This window comes from Kryptolebias marmoratus, linkage group LG24 (genome assembly GCF_001649575.2).
Source record: "Kryptolebias marmoratus isolate JLee-2015 linkage group LG24, ASM164957v2, whole genome shotgun sequence".
Classification (NCBI taxonomy): domain Eukaryota; kingdom Metazoa; phylum Chordata; class Actinopteri; order Cyprinodontiformes; family Rivulidae; genus Kryptolebias; species Kryptolebias marmoratus.
Window position 1 is genome coordinate 22,759,515 of NC_051453.1, and position 20,379 is coordinate 22,779,893.

The 20,379-nt window shown below is 39.0% G+C and overlaps 3 protein-coding genes across 4 annotated transcripts; 1 reads left to right on the forward strand and 2 right to left on the reverse strand.

Annotated features, from left to right (window-relative positions):
* Positions 1–640: 640 nt before the first annotated feature.
* Positions 641–5,857, reverse strand: aldh9a1a.1 (aldehyde dehydrogenase 9 family, member A1a, tandem duplicate 1). Of its 2 annotated transcripts, none has more exons than XM_017433693.3 (12): positions 5,714–5,857; positions 5,387–5,558; positions 4,377–4,522; positions 3,952–4,081; positions 3,185–3,319; positions 2,522–2,718; positions 2,258–2,398; positions 1,975–2,163; positions 1,764–1,851; positions 1,541–1,682; positions 1,213–1,325; positions 641–1,108 (listed from the first exon to the last, which is right to left on the reverse strand). In XM_017433693.3, the coding sequence occupies exons 2-12, from the start codon at positions 5,526–5,528 to the stop codon at positions 1,014–1,016; spliced, it is 1,518 nt and encodes a 505-aa protein (XP_017289182.1). In that variant the 5' UTR covers positions 5,529–5,558; positions 5,714–5,857; the 3' UTR covers positions 641–1,013. The 2 variants fall into 2 exon arrangements, with proteins under 2 accessions (XP_017289182.1, XP_017289183.1); XM_017433694.3 differs by having other exon boundaries at positions 5,387–5,545; positions 5,714–5,840.
* A 2,356-nt stretch (positions 5,858–8,213) lies between these two features.
* Positions 8,214–8,884, forward strand: LOC108246253 (histone H3-like). Its single transcript, XM_017433699.2, has one exon. It carries the CDS (start codon positions 8,242–8,244, stop codon positions 8,554–8,556), a length of 315 nt encoding a protein of 104 aa, XP_017289188.1. The 5' UTR covers positions 8,214–8,241; the 3' UTR covers positions 8,557–8,884.
* A 2,345-nt stretch (positions 8,885–11,229) lies between these two features.
* On the reverse strand, positions 11,230–15,559 carry tmco1 (transmembrane and coiled-coil domains 1). The gene is made up of 7 exons (XM_017433697.3): positions 15,365–15,559; positions 14,611–14,688; positions 14,471–14,530; positions 14,343–14,389; positions 12,409–12,476; positions 12,075–12,219; positions 11,230–11,676 (listed from the first exon to the last, which is right to left on the reverse strand). Exons 1-7 carry the CDS (start codon positions 15,432–15,434, stop codon positions 11,578–11,580), a joined length of 567 nt encoding a protein of 188 aa, XP_017289186.1. The 5' UTR covers positions 15,435–15,559; the 3' UTR covers positions 11,230–11,577.
* Between the last annotated feature and the right edge of the window lie 4,820 nt (positions 15,560–20,379).

Consider the following 20,379-nt stretch of genomic DNA (forward strand, 5'->3'; position numbering starts at 1 on the left):
ATTGTATATACTAGATCATCACATCAATGTCAGTTGAGTCTGTCAACTAGGATGCCTGTAGAGATTTTTAAGGTCCAGCAGGCGTCAGTATTCAGTGAAACAGTATCAATACAGTTTGGCAATGTGCTGAAATGCTTCATGACACCCCATCTACCCATCACTAGTGTTTATGAAACCAACTGAGACAGTACACCAGGGGTCTCATTTATAAAAGGTTGCGTAGGATTCATTCGAAAAGTGTGCGTATGCCCAAAAGATGAAAATGGTGTACACAAAAAAAAAAAAAAAATCGATTTATTGATTGCTTGCTGGTGTGCGTACACTTTATAAATTACACCTGTACCTAAAAGTTTCTGCACAAGGTACCACCTCAGGTTCTGCCCTCCACATGCCCACATTCAACCATAAAGGGTTAATGCAAAGCACCTCACCAATGTGAAAGTGTATTTACACAAATCTTTCTACGTTGATGTCTTATTCCACCTATTGTAATTATGCTGTACTCTAAATGTTCTTGTGGATGTAAAACATAAAATAAAAATTAATTGCAAAAAATAAATATATTACATAAAAATAGGTACATTCTGAGACATACTATATATAAAATACACTGTATAATGAGACTACAAGGAGAAAAACATTGCCTCCAAAATATTTTTATTTTGATAAGAAAAATCCATCAGTATTTTAGTTGAAGCAAAATGGCAGCTGTTTTGTTCTAACTGACTGCAATCACTACAAGCAGGATTACAGATTAAGGCTTTCGGTTCTCTCAGTGCATCTTTACTTTGACATCGTTATCAGCCTACATTTACTGGCTTCAAAGTTATGTTAGACACAGATGGTACAGAATTGTGTGGGGAGCCAGAAAATCTAACCTCAGGTCCTACTGTATGGAATTTCAGAAAATGCAGAAAGGAGAGGGTTCTATACTCCCTTGGCACAAATAAAGGTAGAAGCAAAAGAAGTCATTAACAGCTCTGATTGTGTTTAAATGACTAAAAGTGACAAGTTTAGAAGTATTCCTCCACGTCACCCATTTCCACAACCACCGTCTTCAGCTGGGAGTAGTATTCAATGGTAACCTGGCCATTCTCTCTGCCGAAGCCTGTCACATCACACATGAGATACAGTTAAACTGAGCTTCCTTTCACTCAAGAGCACAACCCCATATAAGTTCTTCTGACCATTTAAAACCGTCAAACACCCTACCTGACATCTTATAGCCTCCAAAGGGCACTTCTACAGGGCTGATGTTGTAGTTGTTGATGAAGCAGGTCCCCGCCTCCAGCTTCTCTGCAACGCGGTGTGCTCGAGATATATCCCTGCAGGCAGAGAAAAAGAACCCATTTCATGTGGTAAAAGATTAACAAAACAATTCTCTGGATTCAAACCCATTGCACAACAATCCTTGGAACTCTTTGACAGCAGTGCAAATTGTAAAATGCCACCAAGAGAAAGCAGTGAACTCCTTATCTTCAAAAGCAAAGCACCGCGTTTATGGGTAGCTGCACCACAGTGCTGAGTAAAGACTGCTTACCGAGTGAAGACTCCAGAGGCCAATCCAAAGGTGGTGTTGTTGGCCCTCTTGATCACTTCCTCCTCTGTATCAAAAGGCAGGACGGACATGACCGGACCAAAAATCTCCTCCTTCACGCAGGTCATGTCATCTCTGCAGTTATCTGTAAACAAAATGGATGTGACGCACAACGGACAGGAGGACAAAGACTGATGCAGGTGCAAGTGAATGCTCCCAGACATACCAAGTACACAGGGTGACATATAATAACCCCCCTTCAGTTTGGGGTCATCAAGGACCAAAGGCTCTCCTCCACAAAGCACCTTGGCTCCCTGAAAAAACAAACATATGCATAACCATAAGAAATCAACTCTTTAAACTTATTGTGTGGTCAAATCAAAGTGTTATGGAGGTCCATCACTGCATTTTAAGCTCACGGTGGACAGTAAACACACCTGCTCCTTGGCCTGACTGATAAACCCCAGCACTTTCACCAGTTGGGGCTTGGTGATCAGCGCACCCATTCGGGTGCTGTCGAGCAGGGGGTCACCCACAAGGATGGCTTTGGTCCTCTTGACCACTTCTTCCAGGAACTGTGGCATGATCTCCCTTTGGACAAACACTCTGGTTCCATTACAACAAACCTACACATTTAAGACAAAGTTCCCCAGAGACTGATCCTGGTACTGCATGAGCTGAATTACGCGACACAAATGTGACTGAGTCTTTCCAGCCCACCTGCCCCTGCGTCAGGAAGTTGGCCATGAGTGCCCCTCTCACTGCGTTCTTCAGATCGCAGTCTTTGAAAATAATAAGGGGAGACTTTCCTCCGAGCTCCAGAGTCACCTGCTTCACCCCTTTTGCAGACATTTCCATTACCTGAGAGGTAAAAACAACAAGTGTGGTTTTTTTCACTCTAATTTTAGGACCTGGTACAAAGCATGTGGCTTTTTAAAGCTTGTCCTGATTTGTACTGTAATGCATTAGTTATAATCTTTATACCTTCTTGCCAGTTGGAACACTGCCAGTAAAGGAGACTTTAGCGACATTTGGGTGATGGCAGAGCAAAGTGCCCGTTTCTGCTCCTCCTTGGACCACACAAAAGAGTCCATCAGGCACCCCTGCCTCTTTGTAGACCTCAGCCAAGATCACAGCAGTCACAGGAGTCATGGGGGAGGGCTTGAATACCATGGCATTACCTACCAAAAACAACCGCAATTTAACCCCACAGGTTCATTCCATCTGAATTTATTGTGTGAATGCCGAGTCAGAATTCACACAGTTGCTTTCCTGTTTATTTTTCTGTACATTTTTTTTGTAATACAACTACTTCTGCATCATTTGTGCTATTGTATTCATATATTACAATGTTCAGCTCATTCATCGCATTTTACCAGAAAAAGACATTTCTCCGGCTCTTCTTGAATTTCAGAAGTCAAAGAAACTTTTTCAGCAGGATTCTCAGGTTAAAAAAAATACCTACACTAGTTATTGAGCAAAATTAAAGTTTGTTTTTGATTTTTGTACGTAGAACAGAGTAAGCTCAGGTGTGACTTCATCCACACTTCACTTTGGAGGCCAAAGAAGAACAATATTCTGGAAACCTGAGGAATTCTTGCTGACACTTGAAAATGGATGAAACTTTACACACAGCTACACACTGACCACAAGCCAGAGCAGGAGCAGACTTCCACGCAGCAATCTGAAAGGGGTAGTTCCATGCACCGATTCCTGCACACACACCAAGGGGCTCCCTCCTGGTGTATGCAAATGCTCCGCCAGGAAGCTGGATGTGCTGACCTGCAACCAGTGACAAAAACGAATCAATGTTCAAAACAATTAAAGACCTGGCGTTTTTTTGAAGGAGCGCATATCGCCCACTGATTGTTGTGTCAGAGCGTTAAAAATAAAATCGTCTCATGAGAAGGGATGAAGCTAAAGCCTTTGTGCATATCATTTACAAGGCTCTATCAAATCCTATGAGATATAGTGAGATTTGTTAGGATTTAGAATGTGTTAAAAAAAAAAAAAACCTCACCTACTACCACACCACATTTTAACATAATCTTTTTAAAACTGGGTTATAGTCAATTTTGTGTAAGCTAAGGTTAATTAGCTATGGCTGCCATCTTGAACTGAGGCAACTCCAAAAGTTTATCAGTCGTAAATGTACATCTAATGATTACTTTGAGAATTTCATTAAACTCTGTCCAGTGGTCTAGGAGATATTTTGCTAACAGACAAACTGGGCTGACGCTGACATTTTTGTGTTTGCTATGGTTGCTTAGCTGTGCCGGCCATCTTGAACTGGACTGACAAATGGACACACAAATAAAGGTAAAAGCGGTATTGCCCTTTGGCAGTGGGTGATACCAAGCTATGGTTTTAAACATTTGGAAAACATTTAGCACAAAGTATGTCAGTGTACCCACCTGCAAGTGTACCAGCCAGGCCAGCGTAGTACTCAATGCACTGCCAGGCTATGTCAATATCCACAAGAGCTTCAGTGATGGACTTGCCATTGTTGATCACTTCAAGCTTTGCAATTTTCTCCTTTTTTTCCTGATTTTAAAAGAAACAATTAAAAAAGGGAATAGAAGACAGTAAAAATAAATCAATCAAATGTATTGTTATCATGTGTAAATCTTTAGAATACGGATTCCTCTGTGTGTCAACTAACAGAGGCACTAAAAGGAGTTTGCACAAATGGAAGCAGACACTGAGGGCAGAGCTGAGCTGTTAATGAGCAACTAACGCCTTTCCGTATTCCTGCAACAGTCAGCTCTAATTTGTGTTACACAATCACGACAGACAAACTGGAGCACTTTCAGCACATGGCCACGTGTGATCGCCTCACTCTGATGATACGGGCCGCCTCAAGCATAATCCGAGCCCGCTCCATGCCGGCCAGCTTGCTCCATTTTAGGTAGGCAGAGTGTGCGCTCTGTATGGCTTCATCCACTTCCTCAGCCCCACAGGGCACCATCTGACACAGGACGCGGCCTGGAAAAAAATAAAAAAAATCTCTACAGGTTACTGATGTTTAAAAAAAAAGTTTAAGTGAAGGCCTAGGATTCCTTGAAGGAATACATATCGCCCGCTGCCTTTCATGCCAGAGTTAATGACAAGGATCATTAAGAAATGGCAAGAGTTGCAGCCATTTTGATCAAACTTTAAATATATAACATCTCACGGTATATGCTTAGGAGGACTGAGCTATCGGCACATCAAATTTCTGTAAAATATCTGCCTTATAGCCAGTTTTGGGCTGGCTAATGGCAATTAGCTATGAAAGCCATCTTGAATCAGGTTGCCTCCACGTGTTTGTTAGTTGGAGCTGTACATCCAATGATTAGTTTTCAAAGGTTTCTTTAAAACTCATCCACTTGTTCATGGGATATTTTGCCATCAGACAGACAAGCTTGACTCCAACAGTTAATGCTGAAGTTTAAAGTAAAGCGCGTGTGCGATCAGTACATGTTGGAAAACGACTCTTGTCTACTACCACGCCAAATTTGATATCTGTAAAATTGTTTAAATCATAGCCATTTCTGTGCTTTTTAGGTTGTGTTGACTGTGGCAGCCATCATGAATTGGATTGGTTCTAAAAGTTAATCAGCTGGAGAGGTATAACCAATGGTTATTTTCTAAGAGTCTCATGAGTGTTCATCCAGTTGTTCAGGAGATATTTTGTTTACAGATGGACACATGAGAACATGGACAAAAAGCCAACAGATAGATTTGAAGTTTTAAGCCCCGGATGTAAACATAAAGGCAATAAGTTATTCACTTAAATGTTTCTAAACTACTTTAATGCAGGTTTTGACATGAAGAATGGTGACTAAAAGCAGGCAGTAACGTACTCACCAGTCGCAGGCTCAAACACGGGCTCGGCGTTTTTCTCCTGCCGGGGTTTGACCCGCTTTCCAGCCCAGAAGTTCAGAGGGTCCGAGACCACCACGGTCCCGGTGAGGGCTCCGGGCATCGCGTCCAGGAATGACTGGGCCATTTTCAGACGAACAGGGTCTAAAACAAAACCCTACCGGTAAGAAAAACATATTTTAAAAACAGCTCTAACCGTCTGTTACCGAATGGCTCGCGCAGCAACACGAGGCCGGAAAGCGCGTGCAGCTGATAAATTACACAGTGGGGGCAAAGTTAGAAAAAAATGGGGGAAAAACAAAACAACTTTACCGTTTCTGGTTTTACACAGAGTCGATCCAAGATGGAAGCGGAGTCACGTTTGCCCCTTTAAAGCAGCCGGGACACACCTCCTGACACAAGGGCCGCCCTCTTTTACTGGGCTTTTCTACCATGAGCTGGTCCCTACCGGGTTCTAAAATGATTCAACTCTAATTTCAAGTCCACAAAAACACACTAGTTCAGCTTCCAACAGTGTTGCCAGGTGAGAAATGTAGGATTGTCGTACCAGAGACATAAAATTATCGTGTTTTGAGGGAAATTATCATACACCCGTCATAACCAAAATAACAAGTCTATTGATGCGCTAAAGTCACTTTAGTTTTGAACAGAGTCTGACAGGCACTCAGCGCTTCTTTTTCCAGACCGGTTCTACTTCTTTTTCGTTTCTTTTTTTTTTTTTTTTTTTTTTTTTTTTTTTTTCCTCACTCATGGGCGCAGCACACTATTCAGCCAATCATGGCCGTTGTTCTGAGGCAAACGCATACACGTCACTCGTAGCTCACATTTATAAAAGCATGATTGGCTGAAAATTCCAGCCAATCGTGCATCTGTTTCCGGAAACAGATGCCTTCAGGGTTCACAAAAATGACATGGATGAGACTGTGTCCCTGTCTGCTTTTGAGATGGCCTCTTCTCCAGCAGCAGAAGAAACAGAAGAGCTTCCATCCCCTTTTGCAAACATTCCTGCTTTAATTTGTGATCACAGCTATTTACCAACCCGCTTTGGTGGTCTTGTGGATAATGCACTGGTGTACATTTCAGGGTTTGTTGTTCACCAGATTCTTAAAAAGCTGTCCTGTGATGTGTGCCGTGGAAGTTTGGTGACTGATGCAGTATCTGCATCATTTGATCAGAGCTACCACTTGCTCACACTAAAAAACAAAGGAGGGCTGATGATTCCTTCTGAGGGCACAGTAAAGGTGGTCAGATCAGCTGAGCGTTTCTTTCGTCAGACAAGGTCAGGGCAAGCTGTCAAAGTGGCCTTGATCTGTCAGTTTGTCCGAGCTGACATTGGTTCTGAAGATGTGTTTTCTCTGGGGGGGCAAGAAACACAATTTGGAATTGACAACCACCATTTTGTGCTGATGTCACTAGTTGTGTCTGTCTTCCACAAACTGAGGCTGCACCACATTGCCAAACTGAACACTCTGAAGTTGCAGAGTGGCAACACACGGAAAAGGCTGTGTAAGAATATTCTTTTCCAAGGTTTTTAACTTGCACACATTCACACACACAAACTATGTATATATGTATATATATGTGTGGATATATGTATGTATATTGTGTGTGCATATAAATGTATATAGGTTAATTAAAGCCCCCATATAGATAAATGTTTAATACCCCCCACCCCCTGTATAAATATATTAGTGTATATATGTTAATAAATTTGATTATAAAAATGATTAATCAAAATCAGTTAAATGTGAATGTTTCTGCTCTCTTTATTCAGAAAATCTACATTGCATCTACATTTCAGGATGTGGTTATGACAGACACAGATTAAATGTTAAATGAATATTTCTATACTTATCACCACAGTAATAGTGTTACACATGTTAGTAGCTCTAAACACTCAAATGAATGCATGTTGGTTTGGTGCTTACCATAAAAATCTAAGGAGTAAACATTTTTAGTAATCGTGTTAAAAGTTACAAATGTTGTCTTTGGTGTCTGTTTTCCAAATATATTAGTGTGTGTAAAAAACAGGCATTGACTTAAAACACTTTGTAGAATGGTGCTTTATGAAGTTTAGTCCGTTTCCTCGTATTAGTTAAAGGGCAGGTCTGCCACATCCAATATGGCGGACGCGCTGACGTATCGCTGCCACGGGCCAGCCCACTTAACCAGGGGTCCACGTATTCATGTCTATGGTTGCGGCAGGCTGATTACAACTGATTACAACCACACATTCATGGAATGGTCAAATTATCGTATATTTGGCCTCTTTTGGGATTATTGATCGTCTTATCCACACCTGATTCAGTGGTTAAATTACCTCTTCATGTTCTGCAAAAGCCTGTTAATCACCCATTGATTCAAATCGGATGTGTTGGAGCAAAGAAAGTTGTTATTGCTTTGGAAGTTTTAAAAACAGAAGTAAAATATTTACCAAATCCAAACTTCTCAAGACTTTGGAATATAAAACCATGTTGAGCTGTATTAAATACTTTATAAAAGTCTAAGAATAAGATAAAACCATTATTATCTACAAAATAATCTGACTTCTAGAATTGCTCAAGGTGGATGCATGTTGGAGTACTTTTATTCTGAGATATTGCTTTTGAAATCTTTATTCCTCTTTTTTTCTTGAGGTAATTCACTTTTTTGGATAATTATTTCCTCTGGTATTCAGTGCTGTGGAGCTGGAAGGATTTTTACTGAAACCTTTTTACTTTTGGACATTTTGTTATGATGCATAAACATAACAACAAGGTGGCTTTTTATCACAATCGGGAGCAGCTGATTAACATATTTCACTATTCAGTGTTAAACGTAAAGAACCCTGAAGTCCAGTCATGGCCAGAACCAAGCAGACCGCCTGTAAACTCACCGGAGGTACAGCTCCCAGGAAGCAGCTCGCCACCAAAACTGCCTGCAAGAACATCCCGGCCACCAGCAGAGTGAAGAAGCCTCACTTTTACAGGTCCGGTACTGTGGCTCTCAGGGAGATCCACCACTATCAGAAGTCCACCAAGCTGCTCATCCGGAAGCTGCTCTTTCAGCACCTGGTCCAGATCACTCAGGACTTTAAAACCGACCTGTGCTTCCAGAGCTTGGCCATCATGGCTCTGCAGGAGGCCAGCAAGGCTTACCTGGTGTTTTTTTTTTAAGACACCAGGACCGAGAACATATCGAGACAGACTGCTACAAGAGACCCTTCCTGCCCACAGCCATCAACATCTATAACAACTCTTTAACAAAAGCAGGATTATGAGCTACAACAACATTTAATTTCCCTTTGGGATTAATAAAGTATTTTTGAACTTGAACTTTTGAAATTTAGGGTAGTCTAAGCTATCCAAAGCATGTCTTACATTTTTTGTGGCATTTATTTTTCATACAACTTGATTGTGTTTCATCAATAACTGAATGTAAAATTAATTTGAGCCTTCTAGTAATGAGCAAGGCTAATATTTTGTAATCATGATGGAGAGGACAAATGAGGCACCAGTTATCAAGAAATAATGGCTCTTTTTTGGTTTTGGTATGAGAGTGTTTAATCCTTGTTTAAGGGTTGTTAGCAGGGAGCCTTCTTCTGTACTTTCAGTAAATACCTCTATTAGAACAAATATAAAAAATATGTATAAAATTCTGCAACAAGTCCATCAGTGTCCGGAGATTTGTTCATTTTAAAATGAATGACAGCATCTACAATTTCCTGTATGGTGACTGGGCCATAACATTGTTTCTGTTCTGTGTTAGAGATTGGTTTAACTTCCAAGATGTTAAAAAAAAACAATTGAATCTTGGCATATGTTGGAACGGTATACATTTTCATAAAAGGCACAGCAGTACATGGCTATATAATCAAAGTCATCTGTAATAGAGTCATTAATTTTATCAGGTTCAAATTTAAAAAGTTCCCAATTAGAGCCAAACCTATTTTCCATTTTGGCTTTATTCCAGAAGAATTTAAATAAGTTTGTTATTTTTGTAGTGACTTCTTTGTGTTGTAGTAAAGAGCTTTTCATTTTCCAGTAAGAGAGTGAGATGGGAAAATATTTATTGTCTGCAAATGTAATAATTAAGTTAATGGCTTTATGGTTCATAAGGAGGGGTAGGTAGAAAATTAACAATCACATCATCCTTGTTTACAGTCGCTGAGATTAAATGAAAGTCTATCCTAGTCTTGTGGTAGATTTTATTACTTCAGGTAAATGTACTGTCTTGTTGATGTTTGGCTCTCCAAATATCTATTAATCATAAACATTAATAATAAACATTTACAGGCTCAAGTTTGGAAAGTGAATCAAATAAAATAAAAGCAATACTCAGACTCAAGTTTTACTACTTTCAGGTTTTAACTAGCATTTTGCTACTTTTAAGATTTAGCTAGCATTTTGATAGTTTTGCTTGCCTTTTGTTTTAGCTTTTAGCTAGTTTTTTGCTACTTTTCTTTGATTTTAGCTTGCATTTTGCTACGTTTGGCTTGTAACTGTTTTTCTTTTTTTAATTAGTATCTTGCTCCTTTAAGCTTTTAGCTAGTCTTCTGCTTATTAGAGCTTCTGGCAATTATTTTGCTCTTTTTAGCTTTCAGCTAGTGTTTTGCTTCTTTTAGCTTTAACAACTCAGTTTCAGCAAAGTCATTCAGCAGTCATTTTTTATATAGCATTTTCACAGAAAAAGGAATTACTTTAATCTGTGTTGGAAATATACTGTCACTTTAAATAAAAAGTTGTCAATATTAATAGACAAAAAGCAGCATAAACAATATACAGTATTTCTTAGTAGGCAACGTATATTTCTTTGTTCAGCATTTTTGCCTGCAGAAATAAAACATGAAACTTTGGCACTGTTTATAAAAAAAAACTGTTTCATTTATCATCTATAAACAGATTAACAATGGCTCTTAAAAATAAGAAACAAAGTGTGCTCCTTATCAACTTCAGTTAGTTTCAGATATTGGACAATTTCATATTTTAAAGGATAGTTGGCAACCCTGCACACAACAAATTCCACCATGTCAGTATTCATTCAACAAAAACAAAGCAAAAATGAAAAAGCACACTCCATGATCCCACACCCTGTAGAACCACCTGATTGAAGTACTATTTTTCTGAATGACTTTATCAATCCCTCACATCAGTTTTGACCAAATTCTCTTTCCACTATTGCTTCAGTTCATTGAGGTTCACAGACATTCATTTCTGTACAGATCTCTCAAGGTCCCACTACATTTCAATCAGGTTAAGGTCTGGACTTTGACTGGACCATTGCAACACCTGGGTTCATGGTCAGCTCAAGTGCCCTGGTCCTTTGGCTGCAAATCAAACCCAAATCATCACCCTTCACCTTGATTTTTTTGTTTTAGCCATTCTGTTGTAGATTTGTAAGGGAAAGATTCTTCTCTCTAAAAGGCAACTTGCCTGTTACCCTTGCAAACAAGCCACTGTTCAGCCTTTTTCTAATTGTACTCACCACCTTAATTCATGTGACCAAAGTGGCCCATTTGTGAGTCAGGCAAAAGGCCCTAATGAGTCTCTATTGTGAGGAGAGTGAAGGTAATCTGCATGTGAATCTAGCTCACATAACATCTTAGTTTAAAAGTTTGGACCCCTTCACTCTCCAGTTTTAAATTGAGAAAGCTCTCCAGGTGCAAAGTGAAATGTCTTCAACTAAAGAAACAAAGTCCAGTTTTGTTTTTGAGCCTTTTCTGAATTTACCATGTCCTGGGTGAGAATCACCACCAGCACTGAATGGGCACACAACAAAAATTGTAAAGCAGAAGGATTCAGGCTTTCTAAAGTGGAAGAAGAAATAATAATAAAAAAAAAAAAACAATGAACTGTAATCATAAAACTTTATTAATATGTAAGACGCTTGAGTAGAGACGATAACATACAGTAACACTGAAGTGGGCTGCATGTTAATGTGCCAGTCAAACATTGAATCTCAGTCCCTAACATGAGCTGATACACAGCAGACATTATTTGCTTTGGTAATGAACAGAATTTTAAGAATGAGTTATTTTCTAATGTTGGGGAGACAACTCTTAAGATAAATAAAAACAACACAAAAACTCGAAATCAAAACAAGTTGCAATGCAACAGCTGTGACTGATAAAGACATTTTCTCCAGTACAAAATGTTCCACTCGCGCTCTGTAGTGAGGGTGTCATGGTGGCACGCTGATTAGGAAAACTTTGCTGCTTGAGGAGGAGGTCCCAGGAAACCCCCGGCCTGCTTTGTTGCAGCTCTGGAGGGTGCAAGGCCAAGCAACTTTTGAATGTTCTGGAAGACAGGCAGCAAAATGTTCTTAGTGTTAAAGACTCTTGTGATATGACTTCATATGGACACATACTCAAAACTTTGTGACGTTAGGTTCGAAACTGAATAAATAATATATATATATATATATATATATATATATATATATAAAAATATACAGAAACTTGGGTTCAAGGTTGCAGCAGGGGATACAGAGAGTGACATTTTTTTTTCTCCCAAATGGTGTAGTTAACTTGCAACTTGTTAGCTCTGTTTTACAACTGCTGCTGGACAGAAACTCATCTGTGCATGCTTTCAGACATTTGACAACAGCAATTATGGTACAGCCCCACTTTCTTCACTTTTTTCTTCCCACAGGCAGGTTCTACTGGATCAGGCTGGGAAAACAGAGCTTCAGTTACCTGTCTGATGGACATGGTGCAGAGGATGTAGAGGAAGATAAAGGAGCAGTCTGTGTAGTCCTCGCCCAGCAGGTTGCGGTGAGACAGCCCCTGGATGTAGGACAGTGGCACAAACGGCAGTTTGGCCACGACTCTTCCATCAAAACTGGGTAGAAACAGAAAACCAGGCAGAAGTCTGAGCCCACTTACTGTGGTGAACTGAAGTCACTGACAGCAGCACAGAATATCTGTTCTCTGCATTACTTGTCTCCATCTGAACCCTTCAGTTACCCTCACATCTAATGTTGGAATTTAAAATAAAAATGAAAATATTTGGACAAAATATGCAACTTACATGGAGTTGAACATGCCCATCAGAGCTGTGAAGCAGAAGCCAATGGCGAACATAGACTTCATGCGCACCTACAAACATGTAGACTTATAGTTAATAATAGCACTTTAATAAACTTTGGCTTAACCTGTGTTGTCACCCTTTTAACGCAAACAGTATGTAAAGGCCTAGTATTCCTTAAAGGAATGCATATTGCCCGACACTTTTCATGCCAAAGTTTTAGACTAAGATCACATCAAAGCTGAGGAAGGGACAAAGTTGTAGCTGTTTGTTGTAGCAGGCCTGTGGCTCTCACATCTGTAGTCATGAAAACCTTTGAACGTCTGGTCTTATCCCACCTCAAGGCCATCTGCAACCCCCTCTTGGACCCTCTGCAGTTTGCCTACAGAGCCAACAGGTCTGTAGATGACACCATAAACCTGGCTCTCCACTTCATTCTGAAGCATCTGGATTCACCAGGGACGTATGCTAGGATCCTGTTTGTGGACTTTAGCTCTGCATTCAACACCATCCTTCCTGCTCTGCTCTAGGACAAGCTTTCTTTGCTCAACGTGCCTGATTCCACCTGCAGGTGGATCACAGATTTCCTGACGGACCGGAGTCAGCGGGTGCGGCTGGGGAAAGTTGTCTCCGACGCACAGACTATAAGCACAGGATCTCCACAGGGCTGTGTTCTCTCCCCTCTGCTCTTCTCCTTGTACACCAACTGTTGCACCTCCAGCCACTACTCTGTAAAACTTATTAAGTTTGCGGATGACACCACCCTCATCGGGCTCATCTCGGATGGTGATGAGTCTGCCTCCAGGTGGGAGGTGGACCGGCTGGTGACCTGGTGCAGCAGCAACAACCTGGAACTCAATGCCCAGAAAACAGTAGAGATGATTCAGAAAGGCCAAAGCCCCTCTGCCCCCCCTCACCCTTAAAAACACCCCCATCACCACTGTGGCCTGCTACCGGTTCCTCTGCACCACCATCAGCTCCCTTATTAGGAAGGCCCAGTAGAGGATGTACTTCCTGCGACAGCTGAAGAAAGCTAAGCTGCCAGCCAGGCTGATGGTGCAATTCTACACGGCTATCATCGAGTCCATCCTCAGCTCCTCCATCACGGTGTGGTATGCCGGGGCTACTGCCAAGGAAAGATACAGACTGCAGGGCGTTGTGCGCTCCGCTGAGAAGGTGATCAGCTGTAGCCTCCCATCTCTGCATGACCTATACGTCTCCAGGACTGTGAGGAGAGCAGGTCGGTTCACTGCTGACCCTGCAAGCAGCCTGTTCATACCACTCCCCTCAGGCAGAAGGTTTCGGTCCATTCGGACCAGAACATCCCGCCATAAGAACAGTTTCTTCCCCTCTGCCGTCAGACTCCTGAACAGTTAGAACTCGTAACTCTATAATCTTTGCCTTGAAAAAAAATAAAAATAAAATTACCTTTTGTCTTTCTTCATTGTTATATTTGATACCTATTGCACCTGAACACTAAAGGAAATTCCTAGTCTGTGAACCCTGTTCATTGACAATGGCAATAAAACTGATTCTGATTCTGTTTTGGTCAAAGCCTGAAAATAATGTTATGTGTAATCTCAAGCAATACTGCGAGATGTGGTGCTCAGAGTATGTGTTGTGAATCACTCTCAGCTACTACCAAATCAAATTTACCTCAGTATCAGTAAATACTGAGGTATCAGTTAGAGCCATTTTTGTGTTGGCTAAAATAGAGTCGCCATGGTAGGATTTTGAATCAAGCTAACTCCAAACGTTAATCAGTTGTAAATGTATAGCCCATGATTGTTTTTCTGAGGCTTTTATTGAAAGTCCTCCAGTGGTTCATGAGAGATTTTGGTACAGATCGATACCTACACACACACAGGCAAAAAACATTATCGTTCGCATTCGCCTTTAAGGAGTAGGCGAAAATTCCCTATAAATAAAACTCTCACCATAGATAGGTCTCTGTTGTTGTTCTTCAGTTTCTCTTCCTGTCTTTCTGTAACACAGTGATCATTTAACACAAAAGGCTTTCAACATGATGAGAGCATTGCAGGGACTACCTCCACTGGGGTCTTACCAATCTTCTTCTTCTGTTGACGTCCAGCAGACTCAGTTATGGTTTCTTTTTTTTTTTCAACTGAAATCAGAAGAGCTCTTTGTAAAACTTGAATCAAACTGAGCAAATATCATCCTGAGCTCTACATTTATGCCACTTACGTTTTTTGCTTTGTTTTTCCACTTCTGCCTTTAGTCTCTTGTACTTTTCAGTCCGATATACTAAAACCCAGGTAATGCCTGTAGGAAAGATCAGAAGACAAACAGCAGATAGAACTTAAATCCCTTGAGCGCTACATGTGGTCAGGTGAACGATGGCGATGGTTCTGTTCCAAATTTTTCTCCTAAAAGCTTGCCAATAAGAAACAGAAGAACTTGCAAGAGCTTTCATCAAATTAATGTGTAGTTATTCTGTGTTGACCAATGTCAAATAGCTGTGGCGGCATTCTTGAATTGGGTTGACTTCAAAAGCTAATCAGCTGTAGATGAACATCCATTGATTACTTTCTGAAAGTTTCATTAAGATTTGTCCAGGGATTCATGAGAGATTTAGCTAATAAACGGTGGGCGAGAAAATACCCACAGGAATGTAAATCACAAACACTGGTGCTACAAAAAACATACAAACGGAGACTGCTCCAACTAATGGACATTAATACAGAGCTTTATTGCAGACTTTTATCTTGAAAGTTTAACCGGAAAACAAAAGCTAAGCGTTAGCCTTCCCATGCTAACATAAAGTCGCTTCTACCGAGCAGAAAACACTTAAATTGGTAACTCGGTGAACCCTAATAACGGTAGCATGGCCTCCCCACGGCGTCAGCCTGTGCAAGGATGCATTTTAATTTAAAAAAACGTGGTTTGTGACACATCTGACGCGCTTCTCTGCCGCTGTTAAAACATGTCGAAGACCCACCTTCGGCTAACAGCGCTGTGCAAACAGAGATAAACACGATAAGAATGGTGTCCGCAAACATGGTACTCATGACGCCAGCGTCCTGTTTTATTCCACTCCAGACAGGAAAAGTACTGATTCAATATTCGGATTATCCTGCACTCCGTTTAGCTTCGCGGAGCCCTTCTTCTTCTTTTTGTTTTATGGCGGTTTGCTAACAACTTATAGGTGCATTACCGCCACCTTCCAGACTGGAGTATAGATTAGATGTCTTATCCCTATAATCTTCCCATAATACCGGATTTCCTAAGAAAACTAAAAATGCAATTAAATATTACATCCTCAGACGATCTTTGCAGCAAATTTTTTCTATCTAAATTATTTTGATTTTTATTTAACTCTCTGATTAACACCTCTCTTTCCTTTCTATACTTATTACATTCTAGAAAAATGCTGTTTCTGACTCTCCACAATAACTACACACAAACCTGTATTATGTTTATTAATTATTTTCAAAGTACTTGGTACACTCTTCTATGCTACCTTCTAATGTTAACAAGTGACTTGTTTCCTCACAATTAATTTTAAATTTTTGCCAATTAGCTTTATTAAAGCACCATCTTGTTATTATTAGATCTTCTTGTCTGTTTATACAATCATTTATTATTATGCTCACAGGAAAATTATCACTTCCTAATGTAGAAACCTGCCTGATATCCCATTCATATGAACTTACAAAACAATCGGATATCAATGTAATATCCAGACATGAAACTGTACATTTGTTATGTCGAGCCGCGTTCCCCCAGCAGATACGGTTCCCCCTAGCTGTGTGAAGCTGTTCCAGCGCGTTCATGTTCAACGCTCGTAACCGCCACGCTGTGCTCGCGCTGCAAGGGAACTACGGAGACCGTGAAAGGTCAAACAACTTGTTTTGGCGAAGTTAACCCACTGTTTTGCTAGCGTGATAGCTACACATACAGACTCTGTTATGGACAATATAGACAATGTTTGGGAAAAAAACAATAAATAATTTAAAAAAATAATGACTTATCTATTAACAGAATTGTTTAGAGGGGCAAATAGTTCTCATTAAAAAAAAAAAAAAAAAACATCATTATTTTAGGAATTAAATGTGCTAATATCAGAATACAGAAAACGTCTACCAAAAATGTGTATGATACAAAAAAAATGTTTTTATTGTAAAAACATTTCATAAGCAGTTTATACACCCCATCAGATACCGTTCCCCTCCTGTTAAACTGGGGGAATGGTATCTGACGGCCTTATATCGCCCGTCAGATACCGTTATATAAGAACATCATCAACAATCCTCTGGTAAACGGAGACAAGATACTCTTCCCACCACTGCACATCAAGCTTGGCTTGATTAAACAGTTCACCAAAGCTCTGGACAAGGATGGTGGCTGCTTCATATACCTGTGCCATGCTTTTCCAGGCTTAACAATAGAGAAGTTGAAAGCTGGCATCTTTGATGGCCCTCAAATTCGTCAGCTCCTCAGAGATCCTGAGTTTGAAAACTCAATGAAAGAGGTGGAACTGAAGGCATGGAAGGCTTTTGTTCTGGTTGTGAAGAACTTTCTTGGCAACAACAAGGCCAGCAACTATCCCAAACTTGTCACCAATACGTTGACTGCTTTCAAAACCTTGGTTGCAACATGAGCGTCAAAATGCATTACTTGTTCTCGCACATGGATCGGTTTCCTTAGAATCTGGGATCATTGAGTGACGAACAGGGAGAGAGATTCCATCAGGACATAAAATAAATGGAAACTAGGTATCAGGGATGCTGGGATGCTGTCATGATGGCTGACTACTGCTGGAATCTTAAGAGAGACAACCCTGGGGCTGATCATAGAAGGAGTTCAAAGAAACAAAAGATCATGCTGTGATTAATGCACTTTTAATTTTGAGTGGCAGTTCTCCCATTTCTACCAATAATGAAGTTGTAAGAGTAGATCTAATTGCACCTATGTTAGATTATTGTATACAATCTAACTTTTTTGTGTCTGCAGCTGAATTATAAACAATGCTTCTATAATCTAATACTGATCGAATTAACCCTGTGTATATATTCTTAGGTGCTGTCTTATCTGCCCCCCATTCACTTCAAACCAAACACTTCATAATATTTAACACCTTCTTGTATTTGTGAAAGTGAAAGTAAGTGAAAAGTGAAATTTATTTATATAGCACTCTTCAGCAGCAAGGCGATCCAAAGTGCTTTACAATACAGAAACAACAACAGAATCAAATAAACAACAATCAGGTACATACATAATCAAATACAGAGGTACAGAGAATCATCATAATCAAATACATATCAATCATGTCTAATCTAAATGAAATATATGATAATTTAAATGAAATCATGAAATTAAACATGAGCTAAAACAGTCAAAATAGTAGCTAAAATACTCTTTTTACTCTATTTGTCTACAACTTTTTGAATATGTCTTCCATGTAATCCTTTCGTCTAACCAGACCCCAAGAAACTTAAATTGCTTTACTTGTTGTATTTCTTGATTATATAATTTTAATTTAATACCATCACCAATATTTCTCCTTGTAAAAATCATTGTCTTCATCTTATCTATTGAAAATTTAAATCCCCACTTATATGACCACTTTTCAACTTTAAAAATCTCTTCTTGCACCTTGTTGAGTACCATTTTCAATATCATATTTCTCAGAATAATGATTTCCTATCCTTACTTCTATTTGTCTGTTAGTTAAAAATTCTTTAATTTATCTGTACATTCTTCCTGCGATACCTAAATTTCTAATTTTAATTAATAAACCTTTCCACATCATATCATATGCCTTTTCAATATCAAAAAACACTGCTATCATACTTTCTTTTTTAATTTGAGCCTTTCTGATTTCAAATTCTAAACTTAAAACTGCATCCATAGTGTTTCTACCTCTCCTAAAACCACTTTGATATTGTGACATATATCTTTTTGATTCTATATAATATATCAACCTTTCATTAATCATTCTCTCCATTATTTTACAAATATTAGATGTTAGCGCAATTGGTCTATAATGTTCTGGTTTTGTATCATTTTTACCTGGCTTACATTTTGGAACTATTACTGCTTATTTCCAACTTTGTGGTAATTTGCCATTCTACCAAACTTTATTATATAATTCCAATAAAATATCTTTTGATGATTCACTAAGATGTTTCACCATTAAATAACAAATCTGATCTATTCCTGTGGCTTTCACTCTACATTTCTGAAGAGCTTGATTTAACTCGGATTTTGTAAAAGGAATATTCAATAAATCATTAACATTTTCTACCTGTTCCAATATCTCTCTATTCTCTAACATTATTTCCATTCCCTTTTTCCCTTCTGACAAAATATTATCTGAATTATGTATTTTAATAAATGTTTTAGCCATTAAATCTGCCTTTTCTTCATCTTTAACTGCAGTAATTAGACCATCACTTATGATTGAATAACCATGTTCTCTTTTAATTTCATCGATTCTTCTTATCATTGTCCATACTTTATTCATCTCTGTCTCTCTTCCTATTGAATTACAAAAATATCTCCAACAATCCCTTTTTGCACTTTTTATAGTTCTTCTCACCATAGATTGACATCTTTATATTCAATACGATAATTGTAATAATATGATGACTGTGATTCTTTTTTAACATTTTAAAAGCTTTATTTCTACTTTTAATTACTTTATCACATTCCGTTGTCCACCATGGAACAGTTTTCCTGTAAACCTTACCTCCTTCCTTCTTTATGGTTTGGTTAGCAGCCTGTAAAATGGCATGACAAACAGATACATTTAAATGATCAACTTCCATATTCAAATTAAATTTTCCCTATTCTTAATTGCTTACAAACCTAAACTTTTCCCAATCAGCACTACTAAAACACCATCTCTGTATACCTCCTATCTTATATTTCTCAATATCTAAGTTTATTTCTGTTAATATAAGATAATGATCACTCCCTTTTGTGGTATTTTTAATTATCTGCCATGAACTAAATCCTGCTAGTGAATCTGAGATGATTGTTAAATCAGTTGTCAATTCCATACCTGTTCTCATATGAATTCTTGTCCCACTTCCATCATTTAGACAAACAAGATTTTTACTTTCCATTAACTGTTCAATAACTGTTCCATTACTATAATTTTTTGTACCCCATAATGAACTATGTGCATCAAAATCTCCACACCAGAAGATATTTCCATTCAAATATCTATCAAGCTCATCCATTGACTGATATGAAATTTTTTTACAAGGATTATAGAAATTAACGACTTTGATACTTTCCCTTCTATTCCAAACTTCAACAACTATATATTCTAACTGAGTTCCTTCAGCTAACAACCTAAACTGAATTCCTGTTTTTAAAAACATATACATATCCCCCTCCCTAAACCTCATTTCTATCTCTACGAACACCCGTATACCCTCTAATCACAAAATCTAAAGTTGGTTTAAGCCAGGTTTCTTGAATAGATATTATATCTGGATTCTTGTTACTTTTAATTATCTCTGTTTTATGTTAAGCTTGATCTAAACAGTTAACCACATATGCCATGAACAACATTATCTTCTCCACTGTAATTATAGGTTCAGCTGTCTCTTTTGGTCCTAAATGCGTTGCGTTTTGTTGAACATTCATTTCTCTTCTGTCAGTCTGTCATTTATTTTTTTTCACAGCTTCAGCATAACTAATATTGTTAATTGTCTTCACTTGTTGCACTTCAACAGCCTTCTTCCTCACTTCACACCCCCCATAAGTCACTCTGTGCTGTCCTCCACAGTTACAACATTATTGCTGAACATTGTCACCACATTCCTCATACCTATGGTCTCCCCCACATCTTGGACACCTTTGCTGTCCTTTACACACTGCTGCAATGTGTCCATATCTTTAACATTTGTAACACCAGAGTGGGGGAGGAATGTAGGGCCTAACTGGAAAACTCATAAACCCTATCTTAATCTTCTCTGGAAGCACATTCCCTTGAAACTC

Coding starts and splice junctions, on each gene's coding strand:
- aldh9a1a.1 (XM_017433693.3), bottom strand. CDS start 5,528: ATGGCCCAGTCATTCCTGGACGCGATGCCCGGAGCCCTCACCGGGACC. Junction 1,852..1,974: donor TCAGTCAGGCCAAGGAGCAG/GTGTGTTTACTG, acceptor TTGTTTTTTCAG/GGAGCCAAGGTGCTTTGTGG. Junction 1,683..1,763: donor TATGTCACCCTGTGTACTTG/GTATGTCTGGGA, acceptor TTTTGTTTACAG/ATAACTGCAGAGATGACATG.
- LOC108246253 (XM_017433699.2), top strand. CDS start 8,242: ATGGCCAGAACCAAGCAGACCGCCTGTAAACTCACCGGAGGTACAGCT.
- tmco1 (XM_017433697.3), bottom strand. CDS start 15,434: ATGAGTACCATGTTTGCGGACACCATTCTTATCGTGTTTATCTCTGTT. Junction 14,531..14,610: donor GGAAAAACAAAGCAAAAAAC/GTAAGTGGCATA, acceptor TTCTGATTTCAG/TTGAAAAAAAAAAAGAAACC. Junction 12,477..14,342: donor ACAACAGAGACCTATCTATG/GTGAGAGTTTTA, acceptor ACATGTTTGTAG/GTGCGCATGAAGTCTATGTT.